The sequence below is a fragment of the Sciurus vulgaris genome (genome assembly GCF_902686455.1).
Source record: "Sciurus vulgaris genome assembly, chromosome: X".
Taxonomy (NCBI): Eukaryota; Metazoa; Chordata; class Mammalia; order Rodentia; family Sciuridae; genus Sciurus; species Sciurus vulgaris.
The window spans coordinates 125,794,662-125,815,157 of NC_136471.1; the positions used below are offsets into that span (position 1 = coordinate 125,794,662).

Genomic DNA, 20,496 nt, shown 5'->3' on the forward strand with positions numbered 1-20,496 from the left:
AAAATGGGCCTGGTGCAGCTTGTCAGAACTTATACAGCAGCAAATGCTAACCGAAATTGAAAAACAACCTGTGGGTCTTCTCAGTTTTGCTTGCTCATTTCTTCCAGTGACACCTCTTTACCCATAAACCTAAAACCACGAGGGTAAGCCTACAGTCAGAAACACAAAATCCACTAATAGATAGTCTCATGAAACATTAACTAAAAATATATGGAGACAAGCGATAAATGCAGGGTGTGTTCACAAGAGTGCATTTTGAAATGCGAGAAGGGGAAAGAATGACAGGTACAGGGTTGGTAATGGAAAAATGGAGAGGCAAAGGTTATTTATCACCTTGCTGCTGAATTGCTTGATCTTTGAACAGACTTAACTTTTCCTTAGGAAAACCCAGAGTCATTTATTTTAAAAGCTCAGGGTGTCACAAGCTTCCATGGCCATGTTATTCTGCTCCAAGTCAACAGTATGCAATGCCTGAAAAAGCCATGCGAGAAGAGGGTACAGTGTTAGTATCCAGTCATTGCAAAACAAAACAGGTGTGGAATGCTATCATGTGATCTCTTTATCTTGAAGTTTAAAATGACCTTGAATACTAAATTTCAGCTATCCCTAAAAGGGACAGTTTACCTGTCCCCATACCTGGTGCCCACCTTCCCTAGACCCTCAGACAGCGTTCACTTTCTTTTCTACTTCTAACCTTTGCCTGGGCTGTGAGTCTGCTGCCTTTGGGCCTGCCTGTGCTCATGCTCAGTGATTGAGTTCCAGAGGCCTTGTGATTATAGCCAATGCTTATTGAGGGTTTATTTTTACCATGGGCACTCTATTGCCCTAGGCATCCGACTCCTGTGACATCATGAAATCCTCACAGCAAAGTTATGAAATGGATGTCTACAGAAACGTCTAAATAACGTATTAGCTTCTTGTTGCTGCTGTAACAAATTACCACAAGCATAGTAGTTTGAAACAAATTCTTTCAGTCCTGGAGGTCAGAAGTATAAAGTGGGTTGGCAGGGCTGTGTTGCTTCTGGAGGCTCTATCCGTTTGCTTGTTTTCTTTCAGCTTCCAGAGGCTACTTACTCATGGGCTCTACCCACCTTCTTCGAAGTCAGCAGGGTAGCATCTTCTAGTCTCTGTCTGATCCTGTCATTAAGTCACCTTCCCTGATTTTTACCTTTTTGTCTCCTTCTTTTAAGGGCCTACTTGATTATATTGGATTCACTCTTGTAATCCAGGATAATCTTCTATTTCAGGGGTGGGTTCCTTATAAAGGATGAATTTAACCTCTTTATCTCTTTCTCCCCTGTGATGCCTTCTGCCATGTTATGACACAGCAAGAAGGCCCAAGACCCTTAACTTATCTGCAAAGTCTTTTGCCATGTAAGGTCACAGATTCTTCAGTTCCAAGGACTGGGATATGGACATCTTTGGAGGGAGGCATTAATCAGCCTTCTCCAGGGGCTAAGTGAAAATGAGTTAACAATGTATAGATTATAGATTATTTGGTAGGGTGAGCAGAGCAATAGTATTAATTGTGGAGCAATAAGGTGGACTGGAGAGTACCCCCGAGGCATGGGCTTTAGTGGAATGGGAGGGAGAAGGTGCCTTCAGAAAAGTGTTGAAGAGGTGGTTTTTGAGTCACAGGGTAGTGGGAAGGAGTGGAGGAGCTCTTGGCATTGAACCAGTGTAGCCAAGGTAGACAGCATGTTAGAATCCGTAAGGAGAGCACAGCTAGCTGGGCTCATGTATGAGGTGAGACCTGAGTGCCACCCAGCAGTTTAGATTTGATCTGTAGTGATGGAGGCTGCTGGAGCTAGCTGTGCAAAGCAGTATTAGGTAACATATCATTGACATAAGGCTAGCCCATATTTTTGGCACAACTTGAATATGGACTCATAAAGAATCAAAATCAGAGTAAGGCTTGAAAGAAAAGAAGGACAGGAAAAACCTAATGGATGGTAGGGAAGGAACTGAATGGAGAATCCTTGTAAACAAACTTGAGGAACACACTAAAAAGTCGGAAAAAATCACTTTGTGTCTTGCCTGAGACTGAAAATGGTCTGCTAGTCGTTAAGCTTTCCCATTGTCCCTCAGTGAAATATCCAAAGGCAAAGAAGGGAGGGAAGGACCACAACTCTGTCAGATAGGCCCCATACACATTGCCATTAGGAGTTGCATCATTTGTAAGAGAATTTAACTTTCTTACACTTTTTTTTCTTTCTTCCTTACACTTTGCTGTTGAAGATACCTGGGTGCAGTAAGGACTTGAACCCATTACACTTTTATTGTGGTTTGTAGAAAACTTTGGCAAAGGTTAGTTAGGATCATATTTATCCTCATGTGGTGGTTTTACATCTAAAGTTTTATTACTTATTGATCCTTCTTTATTTTTCTTATGCTCTTTGGCTCAGTTCCAAGAATGAACATATTTGGAGAACAGATGACAGTCAGTATTTCAGCCAAATTAGAGGGGTCAAGACAATCCTTTTGCAATGGAAAGGAATTTTTTTAGATGCAAAGTCTGGGTCATTTTGGAAATGTTGGGAATAATTGTATAGCATATTTGAAGTTCTGTTCTTTGATCACCTCACGAAAATAAAATAGGTGTTTTTTTTTTTTTTTTTTTTTTTTTTGTGGTGCCGGGGATTTGAACCCAGGACCTTGAGCTTTCAAGGCAAGCACTCTACCAACTGAGCTATATCCCCAGCCCAAAATAGGTGTTTTTGAAACTTTGATGTTCTCTTGTCTCCTAGGCTTTTTTTTTTTTTTTTTTTTTTTTTTGATATTGGGGATTGAACCCAGGGGTGCTCTACCAGCCCTTTTATTTTTTATTTTGAGACAGGGTCTCACTAAGTTGCTTAGGGTCTTACTAAGTTGCTGAGGCTGGCTTTGAACTCGTGATCTTTCTGCCTCAGCTGCCTGAGCCCCTGGAATTCCAGGCGTGTGCCACCACTCCCAGCTGAGGCTTTTTGTGGAAGGAATGAAAGAAATAAAGATGCTTCGGTTCTTTTTTGCTGAATCAGTTTGCTTATAACACAAGAGGCTGTCAGGCACATCTTTAGAGCTAGTAGTGTTGTTTGATAACTGTGAGGTTCTTTGCCTGTGTAAGACTTGAAAACCCAAAAAGGAACAGAAAAACCTAATGGACAGCAGGAAAGGAATGGGTTGGGGAATCCTTGTAGGATACTTGAGGAACACATGAGAAATTCTGACCAAATCATGGGCATCCTGGATGAGCCTCCTCGAGAAGCCCAGAGAGACCCCTCCTGTTTCCGCCTTCCCTGTAACTTTCTTGTCAATCCTCACTCTGCTTTTCTCCTTTCGCTGCTATTCAAGGCCTCATTTGGAGAGGAGAACCTGTTTCCCTTTCTCCCCAGTCTCTTCTGCTCGTTTCCTTCTCCACTGGTTCCTGTGTTAGCACACTGCAATCAGAGCAGCACTGTAGTTGCAGTTGGTACCCTTTGGGATTTCTTTCTTTGTTCTCATTTTGGGAGAAGGTCATGTTTATTACTTCTGAACACAGTGTGGCTAGTGTGAACTAATATCTTTATGTAAGGCCTTAGTAACACATTTCATTTTTTGTGCCTTAAACTTTTACTTTCATTTAAATAATATTATGGGCAAAGCCAACAGTTCCAATAGGAACTCTTCTAGCTCTTTCTCCTGGTATTTATCTCCAGGTTTCTAAATAACATTGTCACATTTTTCTTTTAGGAATTTTCAAGTTTTCCCATGTTGTAGGAGTATTTAATGGCCTTAGTATTTAATGACCTACGTGTCCACTGCTTTTTCCTTCTTTCCTTCCCCACCTCCATACTTCAGTTTTGAAAATGTTTGCTGGTCTGGAGATATCTGTTAACTTCATTCCAAATAAGCACAAAGATAGGTTTCCTGACCTTAGTTGGGTAATTTTATCTATTCTCAATGGTTCAGACCAGAGCATTTCTTGAAGACCAAACTCCCCAATAACTGAACACACATTGAAAGACTCTATGTTTTTGGACCCAGCTAAGTAAGTAAGGTGGGTGAATTGACTGGAGAATCACTGGACACTTTTGTTTTGTACTGGAAATTGAACCCAGGGGTGCTTTACCACTGAGTCACATCCTAAGCCCTTTTAAATTTTCTATTTTGAGACAGTGTCTCACTAAGTTGCTTAGGGTCTTACTAAATTGCTGAGTCTGGCCTTGAACTTACGATCCTCTTGCCTCAGCCTCCTGAGTCGCTGGGAATACAGGTGTGCACCACACAGCACACTTTTAACAGGAAGCCGGGGGAGTTTATTGTCATGGTCTGCCAAGATGGTTTTGGTTGTCTGAATTTAAATGGAACTTAAAAGAAATTGAGACTCTGAATACACTTAGGACTTCTTGTGAGTCCTTGGCAGATGGTGTGGTCTTATCTGCTCTTTCCTAGAAAATACATAGGCTGGGTGTTCATAAGCAGCTCAGCTTCATAAACTGGAAGCCAATGCCCTCTCTCACCTCACTCCAATAATACGTAATCTAGCCACAATTAGTCAACCAAAGAAGATAGGGAAGAGATGCCAAGGTCAAGAGCAGTTCTGAATGGAGCACTCCATCCAATGCGGGATGCAATCTAGATTTTTCTCCACCTCTTCTCCTCAGTGACTCCTGGAGCTTGCTTGGGACACAGAGTTCAAATGGTTCTATCAGGGGCACTGATAAGATGTTATTTTCTTAGAAAATTCTTGCCTCAGGAAATTCTGGTTGTTGGGGATGCCAGTAGAGCAATATGTGACGGTTAGGGTGGGGGGGGGGAGGAAAAGGAGTTTTTATAAGGGAAACCCAAGCAATTCCGTTAGCACATGTCAATTGACCCAACTGTAATCTGTTCTAACAACTTAAAAAAAAATGAAACAAAACAATGAGATCATAGTGAACCCAGAAAACAGAGACCAGACTAACGAGAAGAGATGAAAAATTTAAAAGTCACTTTTTTCTGAATTTCTGTATTATAACCATAAAGATGAATCTGAAATTATTTTTTCTGAGTTCATTCATTCATTCAGTGTATACCATGTTCCAGATCCATATATGTCAGGGACCAGGAATGCAATGGAGATGAAAAACAAAGCCACCCCAGTCTCACACACAAAACACTTATCAGACGCAGACTGAGAAGGTCAGGAATGGGAAGGAACTTGGTTCTATGAGGCTGCACAGAGAGGGCCGTGACTAGGCTACAGCTCCTTGATCTCAGGGTTAAGGATGGTTCCATTTAGGACAAGAGAGTCTGGAGGTGGTAAATCAACAGGACTTGATAGATTGTATATAAGGGAGAGGGAGAGATCAAGGGTGCTACTTAGGTTCCTGACCCACAGAATGTGCTAGAATGGATATTACTATATTATTTTTTTAAAGGAATTCTTCCAGTGATTTTCTATAAATAAGACACTTCTGGTTTACCTTTCTATAAGGACTAACAGATTTGCTTATGGAAAGTCTTTAGGGAACATACTAGGCAATGGATGGGAAGATGTTTATCCCGGGAGAGACATGAATAACAAAGTAGAAGGCCTCAGAGGCCCAGAACTTGAAAAGTGAACATAGCCTGGAACTGACAGAATTAGTGACAGCAGGAAGGAGGTCATAAGGATTCTCCTGATAATTTTTTAAATAAATATGTATTTTTTTAGGTTTTGATTGACCTTTATTTTATTTATTTATTTGAATGTGGTACTGAGAATCAAACCCAGTGCCTCACACATGCTAGGCAAGCACTCTACCACTGAGCCACAACCCCAGCCCCCTGATAATTTTTTTACAAGTGATTTGAATGAAAGATGAGAAGCAGAGATGAAATGGAAGCACAGTGTGAGGCATGTGTGAAGGATGACTGCTTTTGAACAGGAACATTGAAGAACTGATCAGATATCATATGTTAGGGAACATGCCGACCCAGTGACCATTTCTCTACAAGTACCGCTTGAAATTTGGGAAATGATAATTTTACAAAATGGTAAAACTGAATTTGTTTTGTTTTCTAAGGTGATTGACATGCCTGAACACAACCCTGGCAATTTGGGAGGAACGATGAGACTGGGACTAAGAAGAACTGTTTTCAAAACTGAAAATTCAATATTGAGTAAGTTTTCTAGGTGGTTTATTTTACAAGACATTGGGCGATGTTCTCATGGCTGTGCCAGGAATCAGCCCACTTTGGAGGCTCAGCCCTGTGTCTTCCAGCAGTTTCTGGACCTTCTACTCTATCTCTTGCTTGTCCCTTCTGCTCTTGTTGGCCCCTCTGCTTTGGGCATTCTTGTCCCTGGAAAGGTTCTTTTGTGGCCAGGCAGGCCTTGGTAGAACACAACATAAATGCTCCTTCTCATTTGAACTGCAAGACACTTTGTTCAGCGAGCTATTTTGTGAGTTACCAATGTACTTGGAGATGAACTTGGACTTGGGGAGAGTGCTCTGATTCAAACTCAATTCTTTTGAATCCACAGCTCTCTCTACTACATTGAAACTGGCTCCTTGTTCCAATCTGACTGACCTTGGGTGCCTCATTAATGAACATCCTAATTAGGAAGGCAGTTATATGTCTCAGAAGTATATTTCTTCTGGGCTGAGAGTATGGCTCAGTGGTAGAGAGAGTGCTTGCCTATCGTGCCAAGGCCCTGGCTTCCATTCCCCCATACCAGACAAAATAAGGAAGTGATGGCTGTAGAAGGCTCTTTTGTGGGGAGGGAGGAGATAGCAATTAGGATAGCCATGCAGGGGATTTTGGGGTGACTGGCAAAAAATTCTGTTTTGTTTGTTTTGTAGTATGGGACTTGAACTCAGGAGGAGCTCTACCACTGAGCCACATCCTTAAGCCCCCTTTTTAAAAATTTTAAATATATCTTCCTCTATTCCCTCACTATTCCCAGCATGGGGGAGGAAAGTTTGCCCAAGGATCTCAGACATCCAGAGTCATTCCTGTGAATTTATAAGAATACCTTAGGGGCCTGGTGCTTTGTGGTAGAGCGCTTGCCTAGCACATGAAAGGCCTTGCTTTGGATCCCCAGCTCCGCAAAACCAAACAAGAAGAGAATACCTTAGACAAATGCCTTCTTAACTAACAGGAGGAGTAAGACCGGAAATATGAGCTTCTGCTTTAAAGATGAATATAATGGTTCTAAGGAACGTAATTCTTCCTGGCAAGAATGAAATTTAAAAAGTTTTGAAGTGAATACCTTTCTTTTTTTGGCTAAGAAGCATTGTTCTTTTTTTTTCTTTTTTTTTAATTGTAAACAAATGGGATACATGTTGTTTCTCTGCTTGTACATGGCCCATTTGTGTAATCATAAATTTACATAGGGTAATGTTGTTTGATTCAAGCACTGTTCTTTAAGTGACTAGTGTTTTTCTTTATAAAATAAGAATCTTTTCCTCTTTGTGGGTATTAGCAATTCTTTGGCTTTTAGATGTTTTCAAATACTTTGGAACTTTGTTCAGATAGTTGCCTAAGTGACAAAAAAGGGTTAGTGAAAAAAAAATTAATGTTCTAAAATTATATCCACTATAAAAGATTCAGTGATAATTGTACCGAGCTTTTTAAAAAGAGCATTGTATTTAATATATTTAAAGGTGATGAAAATAAGACTGATTTAATATTTGTTTTTCTTTACAGTAGACATAAAAATAATGTTGATGATTTTTGTGAATCTTAAATACGGCACCAAAGTTTGTTTAAAACATTTTTTAAACAGCTTTATTGAGATATAATTCACATACCATCAGCTCATCTGGTAGTAGTGAACAATTTACTGGATTTTATTATATTCTTATTTTATTTCAACCATCACCACAGTCAATTTTAGAATAGTTTCATGACCTCCAATAGCCTCTACCCCTAGCCATCACCACCCCTATGCCATCAGCCTCTGGAAGCCACTGATCCACTTTCTGTCTATAGATTTGCCCATTCTGGATATTTCATGTAAATGGAACCCTATGGTAGATGGTCTTTTGTGTCTGGCTTCTTTCATCTACAATGTTTTCAGGGTACATCCACAGTGTAGCATGTGTCAGGACTTCATTCATTTTAATGGCTGAATAATATTCTGTTCTGTTGGTACATAACATTTCATTTATTTATTCATCAGCTTATGGACATTTGGGTTGTTGTCAGGCAATAATTTGTTGAATTATATTGCCTTAAGTTTAGACTGTGCTTCTTAGTTTGCAAAAGGCAAGTGATACATGAACCTATGGACCTCAGAAAGGATAGGATTTTGCCTTTCCACCCATGGGAGACTGGATTGCATAGGTCTCCAGAAAAGGTTGTGTTGGGGGGTAAGAATATGAACACTGTGCACAGCTCTGTTAAGGATCATAGACATATAAACCCAAATAGCACCGTAGTGTTTTGTGGGCTTCCTCTGCCTCCAGCGGGCATATTTCTTCTGTGGCATCTTATTTTTATTTTTTTTAATAAGATGACACATTTCTTTTGTAGGATCTCCCCTGTTCCCAAGTTGGCAAATTTGTGTGGTAGGCCTTTTCTCTAGTCAGCACATTTTTGCAAGGGTGGCATGAACAAAATATATTTGCCTATGTTGCTTGTAGAAATGTTGAAATTTTGATAGAAAGCATCTTGATGTTTTGATGCTGTTTATTTTTTTAATTTAAATTTGATTTATAGAGGGCTGAGGTTGTAGCTCAGTGGTAGAGGCTTGCCTAGCATGTGCCAGGCACTGGGTTCAATCCTCAGCACCACAAAAAATAAATAAATAAAATAAAGATACTAAAATTTTTTGATTTATAGGCCAGTGCTTACAATGTTCTGTATTAAATGAAAAAACAGGAAGGAAAAGAGTTGTTTAGTCAAAGAGACTGCCTTGAAACAGAACCAAGGCCTGAAGATATTACTAGACATAAAGGCTGGATTACCAGAGTGATTATAATTTATATATTCAGGAATAATTCCTAATTTTTTTCAGTCATCTGTTAGCCAATTAAGGGTTATGAAAACTATAAATTCACTTTTTCTGAGGTGGAGATGATAGGTATAAATTGATTTGAACAAAAGTACTGGTAGTTATCATTTGCTTTGTTTGTAAGAAATGTGTTCCTGGAAGCTCACTCCTGTTCTGTGTTCCATTTGTGTGTGTTGTCTTTGTTTACAAAGGCTTTTTCTTGTGAAAGGATTAATGACAATATGTGTGGAATTGTCAAAGCTGGTTTAAGGGCCTTTAGAAATTAGATATTTTAACTGTGTACAGTGATGCACACCTGTAATCCTAGGTACTCAGGAGGCTGAGGCAGGAGGATTGCAAGTTCAAGATCAGTCTGGGTAACTTAGTGAGGCCCTGTCTCTTAATAACATTTAAAAGAAGGCTGGGGATACAGCTCAGTGGTGAAGCACTTGCTTAGCATGTGCTAGGTTCTGGGTTCTACACCCAGTACTGAAAACAAAAAAAAAAAAAAACAAAAAGGAATCAGGTAATTTTATAAATGTATATCTATGACCCTTTACCTAAGTTTGTATATCCATGGTCTTTTCTAAACTTTATTTATTATGCCGAACTTTTTCATATGAGGGTGTTCATGTCCATTATTTGAGCATATACTGTTTTCTTCCTTCTTTTCTTTCTTTCTTGTGTTGGGAATTGAACCCAGGGCCTTGCACATGCTAGGCAAGTGCTCTACCACTGAATCAAATCACCAGTTTTTTTTTTTTTCATGATGGAATCTTGCTATGTTGCCCAGGCTGGCCTGTAATGGATGGGGCCCAAGTGATCCTCCTGCCTAAGCCTTCTGAGTAGCTGGGATTACAGACATGTGCCTGGTTCTGGGCACATAGCATTTAATTGAGTTAAGTACTCTTAACCTACTGATTCATTTCCTGTTGATAAACATTTCAGATTGGTTCCAGCATTTTATTAGAAAAACGCTGATTCAAACATCTTGACATGGTGTTGATGTTTTTGTTCCTTTGAATGTTTCCTTAGGCTAGATTTCCAGGAGTTAGATTATTAAGTTGAAGGGTATGAACACTTTTATGACTGATAATTCTGCCAGATTGTTTGAAAGAAGGGGTGAGTCAGTTCCTAATGACATTAGCTCTGCTAGGGTGCCTGCTTTCCCTAGTCTTTCTTGGGGCATTATTACTTTTCTTCCTGTTCTGTTAGCAAGAACAAAAGGAGCCCTTTATGATTGTACTTTATCTTGCATATCTTTTCACTGCTACAGAGTGAAACTCTATTCTCCCAAATGTTGATTTACTCGTGTGTAGACTGCCCAGGCCTAGGGTTTTCATTAGCACTTAAACATGGGAAGGGAGAGATCTACCTGGCCAAAGCCCATTACCTAAATCACCTAAACCTGGGATTTACTACCCTGGGGTAATAAACATTTGTGGCTGAGGTTATTGCAGTGTGAGAGCAGCCATAGATGACTTGTAAATGAATGAGCATGACTATGTACCAATAAAACTTTATTTATGACCACTGACATTTAATGTCATATAATTTTCTGTGTCGTTTGAAGTTTTTCAACTATTTGAAAATGCAAAAACCATTCTTAGTTCAAGGGTCAAACAAAAACAGGGGAATTGTATTTGGCGGTGGGCTGGGCCACAGGTTGCTGAATCTTGGTCTGAACCAAGAACCAGCACATGGCAGAGGCAGCAAGAGAGAGAACTGAGTGACCACATCTCCCAGGTTGTGTATTTGCCAGCATACATATTTCTATTTAGTGACAGAGAATACGACCAAGAGGTCTTCCAGAAGCCATTTGATCCAACATTTTTATTTTTTGGTAGGGCAAGTGGAAAGTTGAGAGACAAAGGGGCACCTGGTAGGTTGGAAGAGTTAAGAACAGGACTTGGGATACTGCCCCCATTAGTTTCTAGCCTTCCACTGAGCCAAGCTCCCTGACTCCACAGTCCTACTGTTATAATCACTCTCCAAAATGTCACTCTTAAAACACACATCTTGCAATTGTTAGACTCATTGGATGTTTTCCCCTTTATTGCATAGATATTATACCTCAATTAAAAACTTTTTATCTGGGCTGGGTGCAATGGCACATGCCTATAATCCTGGTGATTTGGGATGCTGAGGCAGGAGGATTATAAATTCAAAGCCAGCCTCAGCAACTTAGCAAGAACCTGTCTGAAAATAAAAAATAAAAGGGCTGGGGATGTAGCTCAGTGGTTAAGTGCCCCTGGATTCAATCTCCAGTACCAAAAAAATAAATAAATAAAAATAAAAAAAGAAGCAAAAAAACCCACATTTTATCAGGCAAGTTAGGTGGTAGGACATGACATGTATTCTTATAGTGACACCAGTAATTGATTGATTCGTTAGATAACTTTTGAAAAGCAGGGAGAAATGACACAGAGCAGTTAAGTGTGAACTGGGATACTTTGAAGAATACGAAATCAAGATGGAAGGGCTTAGGCTTAGGTGATAGGGGAAGCAGAGGTGCACTGAGGAATTTGGTTTTTTTAAACTTTATAATTTTTGGTTTTGGCTCTCAACTGAGCACAGGAAATGAGAACATAATAAAGCACAAAGAAATTTAGACAAGGTTTGGGGTTCATTCAGAGTGTGTTTGATGATATGTTTAATGGTACCTCTAAAATGTTACGGACCCTAGCCTTAATTTGTTCTAGAAAGAACATATTTTCTGGGCCATTCAGTGAAAAGGTTTGAATACTGCACAATTTGTTCATGTGCATTAAGTATGGATGCTGGTTACCATCAACCTAACTTAAGCTCCCAAATACTTACGCCTTCCAAACTAGCACCCAAATGGTAAGTGTCCTTAACCTTTAGAAATAGGGGACTATCATGGGGTGGAAGGGTGAAGAGAGGTGTAGAGAGGGCCTGAGGACTCTAGGGGGAATAGGATGGGCACCCCTTAAGCACAGTACTGGGTCATGGGGTCATTAAAAGCAAGGTGGACACCATTTTCCCCTTCATAGGTGTCCAGTGCAGTTTATACAACTGGAGACCAAGACCGATGATTTCCTGTCAGAGTTCTGAGAAAATGGCCCTCATCTTCAGGGCAGACACACAGGACCACTGAGACTTGATGCAGGCAGGTGGCAGCTCGCAGAAGAGGCCGAGGAGAGTTCTTCAGGGTGATACCACCAGAGTGTGACATGAGTGTAGGGTGTAGATCAGCGAAGCCATCTGGACAAGGCAGGTGAAAATCAAATGCTTTAAGAAAAGACTTTGTGCATTTCAGGAACCTTCTCTGCATTTCCTCATTGAAGGAGAAGAACTTGACTAAAATGGTTGGTTCTGCTTTACTGTAAGAGAAAAAGGTTTTTGTTCTCAAAGAACAGAAGCAAGAGGTCAATTAGGAAGGTATTGAGTGAGGCCCAGTGTTAAGGGTCTGGGGAACATTCATGGCCCTGGAAATGCAAAGTGGTCAAATCTAAAATTTGAAAGAGCCTAAAGAAATGGGGATAAAGTAGAACAAATTTTCAGGGACTAGAAAAGTTGCTTTTGCTTTCTTTCCTCTTATCAAAGCCCTGCTACAGATAAACAGCTTCAAATTTCTGGTGTGATTAGAAAGTTAAAACGCACGCACGCACACACACACACACACACACACACACACACACACACACACACAACCTTTGCTGGGTTAATGAAGTGATTTACAAAATGGTTTAGAAGTCCATACCATGGGAATTTGTCACTGTGCTGACACATGAATTAGGAACGAGTGTGGTGGGACTCATGAGAGGAGTATGCCACAGACCCCAGATCCACCCCAGAGAGTGGCTCTCTTCTTTGCTTCTTGCCTTTTCCTGGGGAAACCACTTGCTGAAGTGTATTTGTTAATATGGGGGCTCCAAGGTCTGGGACACAGCTCCTTTGATCCTATTGGTAGATGATATTTATATTCCCAGGACTAGACTGGTACTTCCTAATCACTTCACCAATGGCAATGACTGCACTGGTTCTGAGTTCAGCCCCTGCAGCCATACTGCTCACCAGAGGTCCCTTGGGCCCAGTTCTCAGTCACTAGCTGTGTGTAGCTACTTACTCTTACTGCATCTCAGTTTCTACATCTGAAAAATGGGATAGCAAGAGTGCCTGCCTCACTGGGGTTCTTCTGTGTGAATCCCTAGACCATTGTCTGGCACAGAGAAGGCACTACTCTGTGCAACTGATGGGATGGTAAATGTGAAGGACTTATATAGACCTGTGATCCTCTCAAAGCTCAGGGCAGACTTGTTTGTAACCTGGCACCAAGAATGGGGGCAAGTCACACTGGGGGTGTAGCTCAGTGTTAAGTGCTTGCCTAGCATATGCAAGGCCTTGGGTTTGGTCCCCAGCACCACAGAAGAGAGGGGAGGTTCTCCTACAGTCGTGGGAGGGGAGAAGAGGCTGGTGTGAGGAGGGGGGAGCAGGGATCCCCTAAATTTTGCAGGTTCTCTCTCTGTCCCTCTGTTCTTGTCTCTTGGCTCTCCCTCCTGCCAATATGCACTATCAGAAGAATTAATGAAGCTAAGAAAAGAGATGCTAAATATGAATTAAGAATACTGAATAGAAAGAAAATGAGATAAAGGCCACAAAAAGAACAAAAAACTATAATGTGGATTCAAAAGCAAAGATTCTATTGTTGTAACTAAGATGTTTTATTCTTGAAAATTGAGATGAAAGCAGATCACAAAAATAAAATTGGGAAAGGAGGAATTTAGATACTGAAAAGAAATGAGTTGTCAGCTGTGGTGACACATGCCTGTAATGTCAGCAACTCAGGAGGCTGAGGCAGGAGGATTGCAAGTTTGAGGCCAGCCTCAGCAACTTAGATCCTGTCTCAGAATAAAAAGTAAATAAAAAAGACTGGGGCTGTAGCTCAGTGGTTAAAGCAACCCTGGGTTCAAAAAAAAAGAAAACAAAACAAAAAAATGTTTTATAAAAATTGGAGAAATGACATAATAATATCCAAAAGAAGGAAAGAAGAAGAAAGCTAGTGGCTGGCCTGGACTGTGCTTTCTAAGCACCAGGAGTTAAAGTCATTGCAGGCAGCAGTTCAGTTATAAATCTCAGCATCCCTAGAACCCAAACATGAGAGAAAGGAATCTAATCAAGTCCCTTGTCCAGACCACTTGTTAGAAAGTCACTGAGCTGACTCTTGGTCGCCTCATGATACCAAATCGCTGGACCTTAATCAAAGAGGAAACAGCCCTGAGAACTGAAAGCCACCTTTTGCCAAGAGCTCCAAGACAAGGTTCACCAGTTTCAGTAGGAGTGTCTTATGGGAAGAGAGACAAGGTGTGTATAAAGTCAAGTCTCCACTCCTGGGCCCCTTCTAAAACCAGTCTACACCTGTGTGCATGGCTTAAGGAGGGACATAAGCACTGAATCCACACTGGGCTGAGCAGCTGGACTAGTGGGGCCAGGTGGGGAATGCAGGCAGCCAGGCGTGAGATGACACAGCTTAAGCACAGTGGGTGTCAACAGCTACCCTGCGCTCATGGTTAGAGAGGCAATAAGGAATGGTGGGTACTGGGGCAAATTAACAAACACATTCCCTACGAAAGGAGTAACTGCTACACAGATAGTTGCATAAAGAACTGTGGATTCACTGCTGGCAGTCTTCTAACTTAAGAGAATCTAGAAATCTGGAATTTCATTTGAAATGTCTTGATATTTATTTAATTCTGCTAATTTTTTTCTTGCTGCATATTAATTATACAGAATGGTGGGTTCTATTGTAGCATATTCATAATGCTTATGATATAGTTTGATCAAATTCTTTCCCATTTTTTAAAATTTAAAAATATTAGCCAGGTGCAGTGGCTCACATCTGTAATCCCAGCATCTCAGGACTGGTGTAAACTAATGTGGCCAGGACTGTGAGTTCAAAGCCAGTCTCAGCAACTTAGCGAGGCCCTAAGCAACTTGGTGAGATCCAGTCTCAAAATAAAACATAAAAAGGACTGGGGATGTGGCTCAGTGGTTGAGCACCCCTGGGTTAAATCCCTAGTGCCAAAAGAAAAAAAAATTATTCATCTGCCAACACTATGCAAATCAATACACCAAATACCTGCACCCAAGGCAACCTCTTAGGATCTCTGAATTAGACAACACAGCAGCAAATTATTGAAGGTGCATAGAGAACTCCTAAAATGCCTAATTGCATAGGGCACTGTTTTGGACAGGACTGAAAGAGAAGCAAATTAAGACACTGGGTGCAGCAGTTACAAGATGTTTGTGCAACTTGGTAATGAAGCCCATCAGGTAGTGATTTTTGTCTTCTGTAGAGGATGTGGATTATTTCCTGCAGCCCCCTGAAAACAGGAAATGTGGAAGCAGGTGAAAGATAAGGCTCAGAAGGTGCAGATGGGAATTGCCAACATGTGGGTGACAGCTTCAAGGGTGTGAATGTGGGAGAGGAAGTGGGGGATTCTGTCTTGGGCAGGGGGCCTCTGTTGAAGATGAAGAGCAGGTAATTGGACAAGGGGTCACAGAGGGGGTGGGGATGTTACTCAGATTGCACCTGCAGACCAGACCTGTTGGATTTTAGAGAGCAGTTCTGGAACATAAGAGAAAGAAAAGCCAGGGCAAGATTGAAGCTATGTGATTTTTATTTTTAAAAATTTTAATTGTAGTAAAATTTACCATAATAATTTTTTTGTACTGAGGATTGAATCTAGGCATGCTTTACACTGAGTTATGTCCCCAACCCTTTTTATATTATTATTATTATTATTTATTTTCAGACAGGGTCTCCTTGCTAAGTTGCTGAGACTGGTTTTGAACTTGTGATCCTCCTGCCTCAGCCTTCACTGGGATTGTAGTCGTGTGCCATCATTCCTCGTGCTATACCACATTTTGCTTATCCATTCAACCACAATGGGCATTTGGATTGTTTCCACCTTTAAATTTGCATAGCTTTTTCATGGGAAAAATTTGGTTCTAAAAAGGAGATAGCATTGGGTGTGATGGTGCACACCTGTCATTCTGGTCACTTGGGAAGCTGAGGCAGGAGGATCACAAGTTCAAAGCCAGCCTCAGCAACTTAGCAGGGTTCTAAGCAACTTAGTGAGATTGTGTCTCAAAATAAAATATATAAAGGGCTGGGGATGTGGCTCCGTGGTTAAGTGCCCTTGGATTCAATCCCTGGTATTGTCCACAAATAAAAACAAAAAAATAAAAAGGAGACAGTAATAAATTGGGTTCAGTTGCTAGATTATAACATGAGGGTGGGTATAGGCAGGGTCATTAATGAGTTAAAAATAGATTATGTATGAGACAGATTCTAACCAGTAGCAAACTAGAGAAAAAGATGGTATAATTTGGTAAAGTGCTTTTGTTTCTAATAACCCTCTTATGTGCATCACTGGTATCTTGCTGCCTGCATCGGGAGCATTTTTATAGGTCCTAGGACTTGTATCAACTATCTTTCTCTAAAGCTCTGCTGAGACTTCTTAAGTGAACCTTAAGTTTATGTACAGTTAATCTCTGTTGTGTTTTATTTTGTCTCTAAAAAGACTGGGAGAGAAAGAAAATTATCATTTTGTTGAGATTTACCCCTATGCTTAGGGACATACTATGGCACTTGGGCTCAACAAATCCATCTGTAGGACCACTTATAACAACATGGTGTATCTACTTCTGCTAGATGCTTTTGTGTGTGTGCAGTGCTGGGGATCAAACCCAGGGCCTTGGAAATGGTGGGCATGTGCTCTACCACTGAGAAGCACCCAAGCCCAGAGGTCAAATTTCAGGGTTAAAGGACAAGTGTGTTTTTAAGGTGGGGTGTAAACTAATGTGGCCAGTACTGTGTGAAAACAGAAGTGGCTGGCATTGTGGAGAAAGCATTGGGTCAGATGTGCAGAAACCTGTGGTCCAGAATGGACTGTGCTGCCCAGCAGGGCAGGGTGGGGTAGGGAGAGGTTTGGGCAAGTCCTTTGCTGTCATATTTTTTGACCCACACCCCCAGTCCTATTTTGTATTTTATTTAGAGACAGGGTCTCACTGAGTTGCTCAGGGTCTCGCTAAGTTGCTGAGGCTGGCTTTGAACTCGAGATCCTCCTGCCTTAGCCTCCTGAGCTGCTGGAATTACAGGCATGCGCCACTGTGCCTGGCTCATTTTGTTCTTTTATTATAAGATGAGCTTTGTGGTGAATGCACACAGAAGCAATGCAATGGAGATTACTCAGTTTTTCAGTCCTTTGGGCAGGAGTATTAAAGGAGGACCATGGTTGATCCTCTACAATCTGCTGGATTCCATGGTGGGCTTGTATCCTAGTGTCACAGCAGGATTCCCTAATTGCATTAGGCAATGCAGTGACAATGGCTTACTTAAGAACTGTTTCAGCGTTTTGAAGTAGCTATCACTATCTTCTACTAGAAGAGAAGAAAAACTAGATTGTCACTCAGAGTATGGTCATCCTTAGGCTTCTGAGAGAGATCAGAGAGACTTCCTTCATACATGTGCCAATGAATGTGCTTCTGAAACTTATTACACCAATGTTAATCTCACCGTTGTATCTTTACAGGGAAACTTTATGGTGATGTTCCTTTTATAGAAGAAAGACACAGACATCGGTATGAGGTATGCCTTTCACACAGAATTACTGTGCAACATGGATGCTTCATGTGAGGAATCCCAGTGATTATAAGCAGGCCCTCAGGAGAAATTATCTAGCCCAGAAGCATCCAAAGGGCCAGGGAAGATATGCCAGATTTCCCACAGCCTCCCACTTCCCGAGGAGGTGGGTGGGGTGGGAGACTCTTCTCTCCTTGGCTTTCCAGAGGCAAAAGCTTTCAGAGCCTGCACACAGGCATATCAGGTTCTCTGTTAACTTCAACCACCCTCTTCCAGAGCAAGATAAGTCCTCTAGTCCCCTTCCTTAACCCCCTGCCCTTTATTTTCCATGTCTGAGTGAAGGGTATTAGATCAAAGAGCGACCAAATGTCTTTTGGGATAGGGATGAGTTCCTATATAGATGGTAGAGTCTAGACTTGGGAACCTCTTTGGCAGCTTACATTGAGCATGTGGTTTAGTGTCACATGACTAAGAGTAGTTAGTAGTTGAGATTGCCACATGAGAAGCACAGGTGCCCAGAACTGTGGATTGTCTGTACCAGGATTAATTAATATGTCAATTATGATGCTTTTGGCTGTAATGAGCAGAAATCTCTGTTAGTCACCCAGACCAGTCTAAACAGTAAGGGAACGTGCTATCTCAGTAACAGATAGTCCAGAGACTGGGTGCACAGGCGTGATATAGTCACGGCTCCTGTCATCTCTTTGGTTCTCTTGGCCCTACCCTTTTCTATGTGTCTGCTTTGCCCTCTGACTGGTCTCCCTCACAGTTGCAAAATGGCTGCCAACAGCAGCTGAGATGACATGCAGTTTTTCTTCAGTCTGATTGGGTCAACTTAGTTTACTTTACCAGTCTGTGAATTAATAACCATTTTAACCCACTGGTGGGTTTAATTCTGGGTTTTGTTTGTTTATTTTTTTGGCACTGGGGATTGAAACCAGGGGTATGTAATCACTGAGCTACATCCTCAGCCCTTTTTATTTTTTATTCGCTAATTTGCTTAGGATCTTGCTAAGTTGCCCAGACTGGCCTTGAACTTGTGATCCTCCTGCCTCAGCCTTCTGATCACTGGGATTACAGGCACCACTGCACCTGGCTTAAACCTGGGTTTTTGCAACATTCATCTGCCAAGAGGGATGGGTTTATCTTATTTGGTTTAGACAGATTGGGGTTGACTTCTGGAATGGAACAGAGAGAGTCCCAAGTCCAAGGAAAAGAGGAGTTTCAATCCTCAAACAAATTTATGATTTGGAGAAAGATAGTTAAGTACACACCACTCAAGGAAGAAGCAGGTACAGGTTATAACTAGCTAGCCTTGAGGTTCCATGTTAGAATATCTGTGTCATAGTCCTACTTTTTTGAATCTCATCTTTGAGTGATAGAAAGTGGGTCTCCCACATTGAAGTGATAGCTTTAGACTGAATATCTCAGGTTCATCATGAGTTTAAAATTAGGCTTTGTAAAAAAAATTAGGCTTTGTGTATTAAGTAGAGATATTAAGTGCTAGAGTACCCATGAAATGGAAAAATCCACCCAAACAATAAAGAATTGTTTCATAAACCGATTTATCTGTATTACACTTAACTTTCCTAGCTTGGCGCATGCCTGTAATCCCAGGAGCTCAGGAGGCTGAGGCAGGAGAGTTGAGTTCAAAGCCAGTCTCAGCAACTTTGTGAGGCCCTAAGCAACTCAGGGAGACCCTGTCTCTAAAATATAAAAAAGGGCTGGGAATGTGGGTCAGTGGTTAAGGGCCCCTGGGTTCAATCCCTGATATATATATATAAAGAACAACAGAAATACAAAAACAAAACAAAATCACTTACTTTCCTGTATTTCCAGGTGAACCCGAACCTGATTAACCAATTTGAGCAGAAAGACCTAAGTTTTGTTGGTCAGGATGTTGATGGGCAGAGGATGGAAATCATTGAACTGGCAAGTAAGTGGGCTCTTTGTTTTTGTTTTTAAATTTTTTGTAGTTGTAGATGGACAGCATGCCTTTACTTTTTTGTTTATTTTTATGTAGTGCTGAGAATTGAACCCAGTGCTAGGCAAGCACTGTGCCACTGAACCACAGCCCCAGTCTATGGGCTCTTTGTTTTTGAAAAGCCTTGTGATGAGCTAATAGCCTTTTGTCAACCACAGACTAATTTGAGATCCAGTTTCTTGCTGTTCCTGTTCCTCTTGCCTTTGAAAGAAATGTGCAACTATGGAGTGCAGGAAAAACTGATGGCTTCTAGTCCTAAAGATTTGGAGGTCTATTAGTCTGAACCTACCATAAAATGATGTATTTTCCGAGTCTACCATTATATAGGTCTACCATTATATAGGCTTCTTTTCTGTCCCCCTCTACATGTTCTGGGGTTTCTCCTGTGTGTAAGCAGACAGCTCACTGTTAACTGACACTAAGCTTCTTTGCCTTCTTTGAGGATGAATGGCCACCTTGCCATTGTATAAAGAGCCTGGCTCCTTTTCTGTCCTTTCCCTACTGCTCATGCTCAATGGTCAAGCTCGGGCCAGCCATTTTACTTCTGAACTTGAATCAGTGCACCCAGACTTCTTTGTAAGACCAAAGAAAGCACAAACAAAGGGATTGGATTTCTATTGAGGAAGAGCACTGAAGAAGTTGTTTGTGGCTGGACTGGGCCACCCCTGAGAACACAGGCACAAAGCATATATTTATTATTGATAAGACATGCAGGTCTGCAAGGACATGGTGAGCCCATGATCACAGCTGTCCTTGGCTCTTTGACATTCTAGTCCATGTGGGCCAAATCCAGCCTGCTGACTATTTTGTGTGGCTAATGAGCTAAGAATTTTTTTTTTTACATTTTTAAAGGGCTAAAAGAAAGAATGAAAGAATAATATTTGTGACAATGAAAATTATATAATTATGTGGCATTCAAGTTCAGTGTCCATAAATAGGTTTTATTGGAACACAGCATAGGGGCAGAAAAGTGGTACCTTTTCCTCA

General features: G+C 41.1%; 1 protein-coding gene across 6 annotated transcripts in view; it reads left to right on the top strand.

The window, feature by feature from the left end:
* The window catches only part of CTPS2 (CTP synthase 2), a gene marked incomplete at its 5' end in the record, with an annotated part of 101,277 nt that overhangs the window by 62,203 nt on the left and 18,578 nt on the right, over positions 1-20,496 (top strand). For all 6 annotated transcript variants that reach the window (XM_079123150.1, XM_079123152.1, XM_079123151.1 and 3 more), the window contains 3 exons: positions 6,006-6,102; positions 17,476-17,531; positions 19,365-19,461. In XM_079123150.1, the coding sequence (XP_078979276.1) occupies positions 6,006-6,102; positions 17,476-17,531; positions 19,365-19,461 (250 nt within the window). The remainder of the gene's footprint in view (positions 1-6,005; positions 6,103-17,475; positions 17,532-19,364; positions 19,462-20,496) is intronic.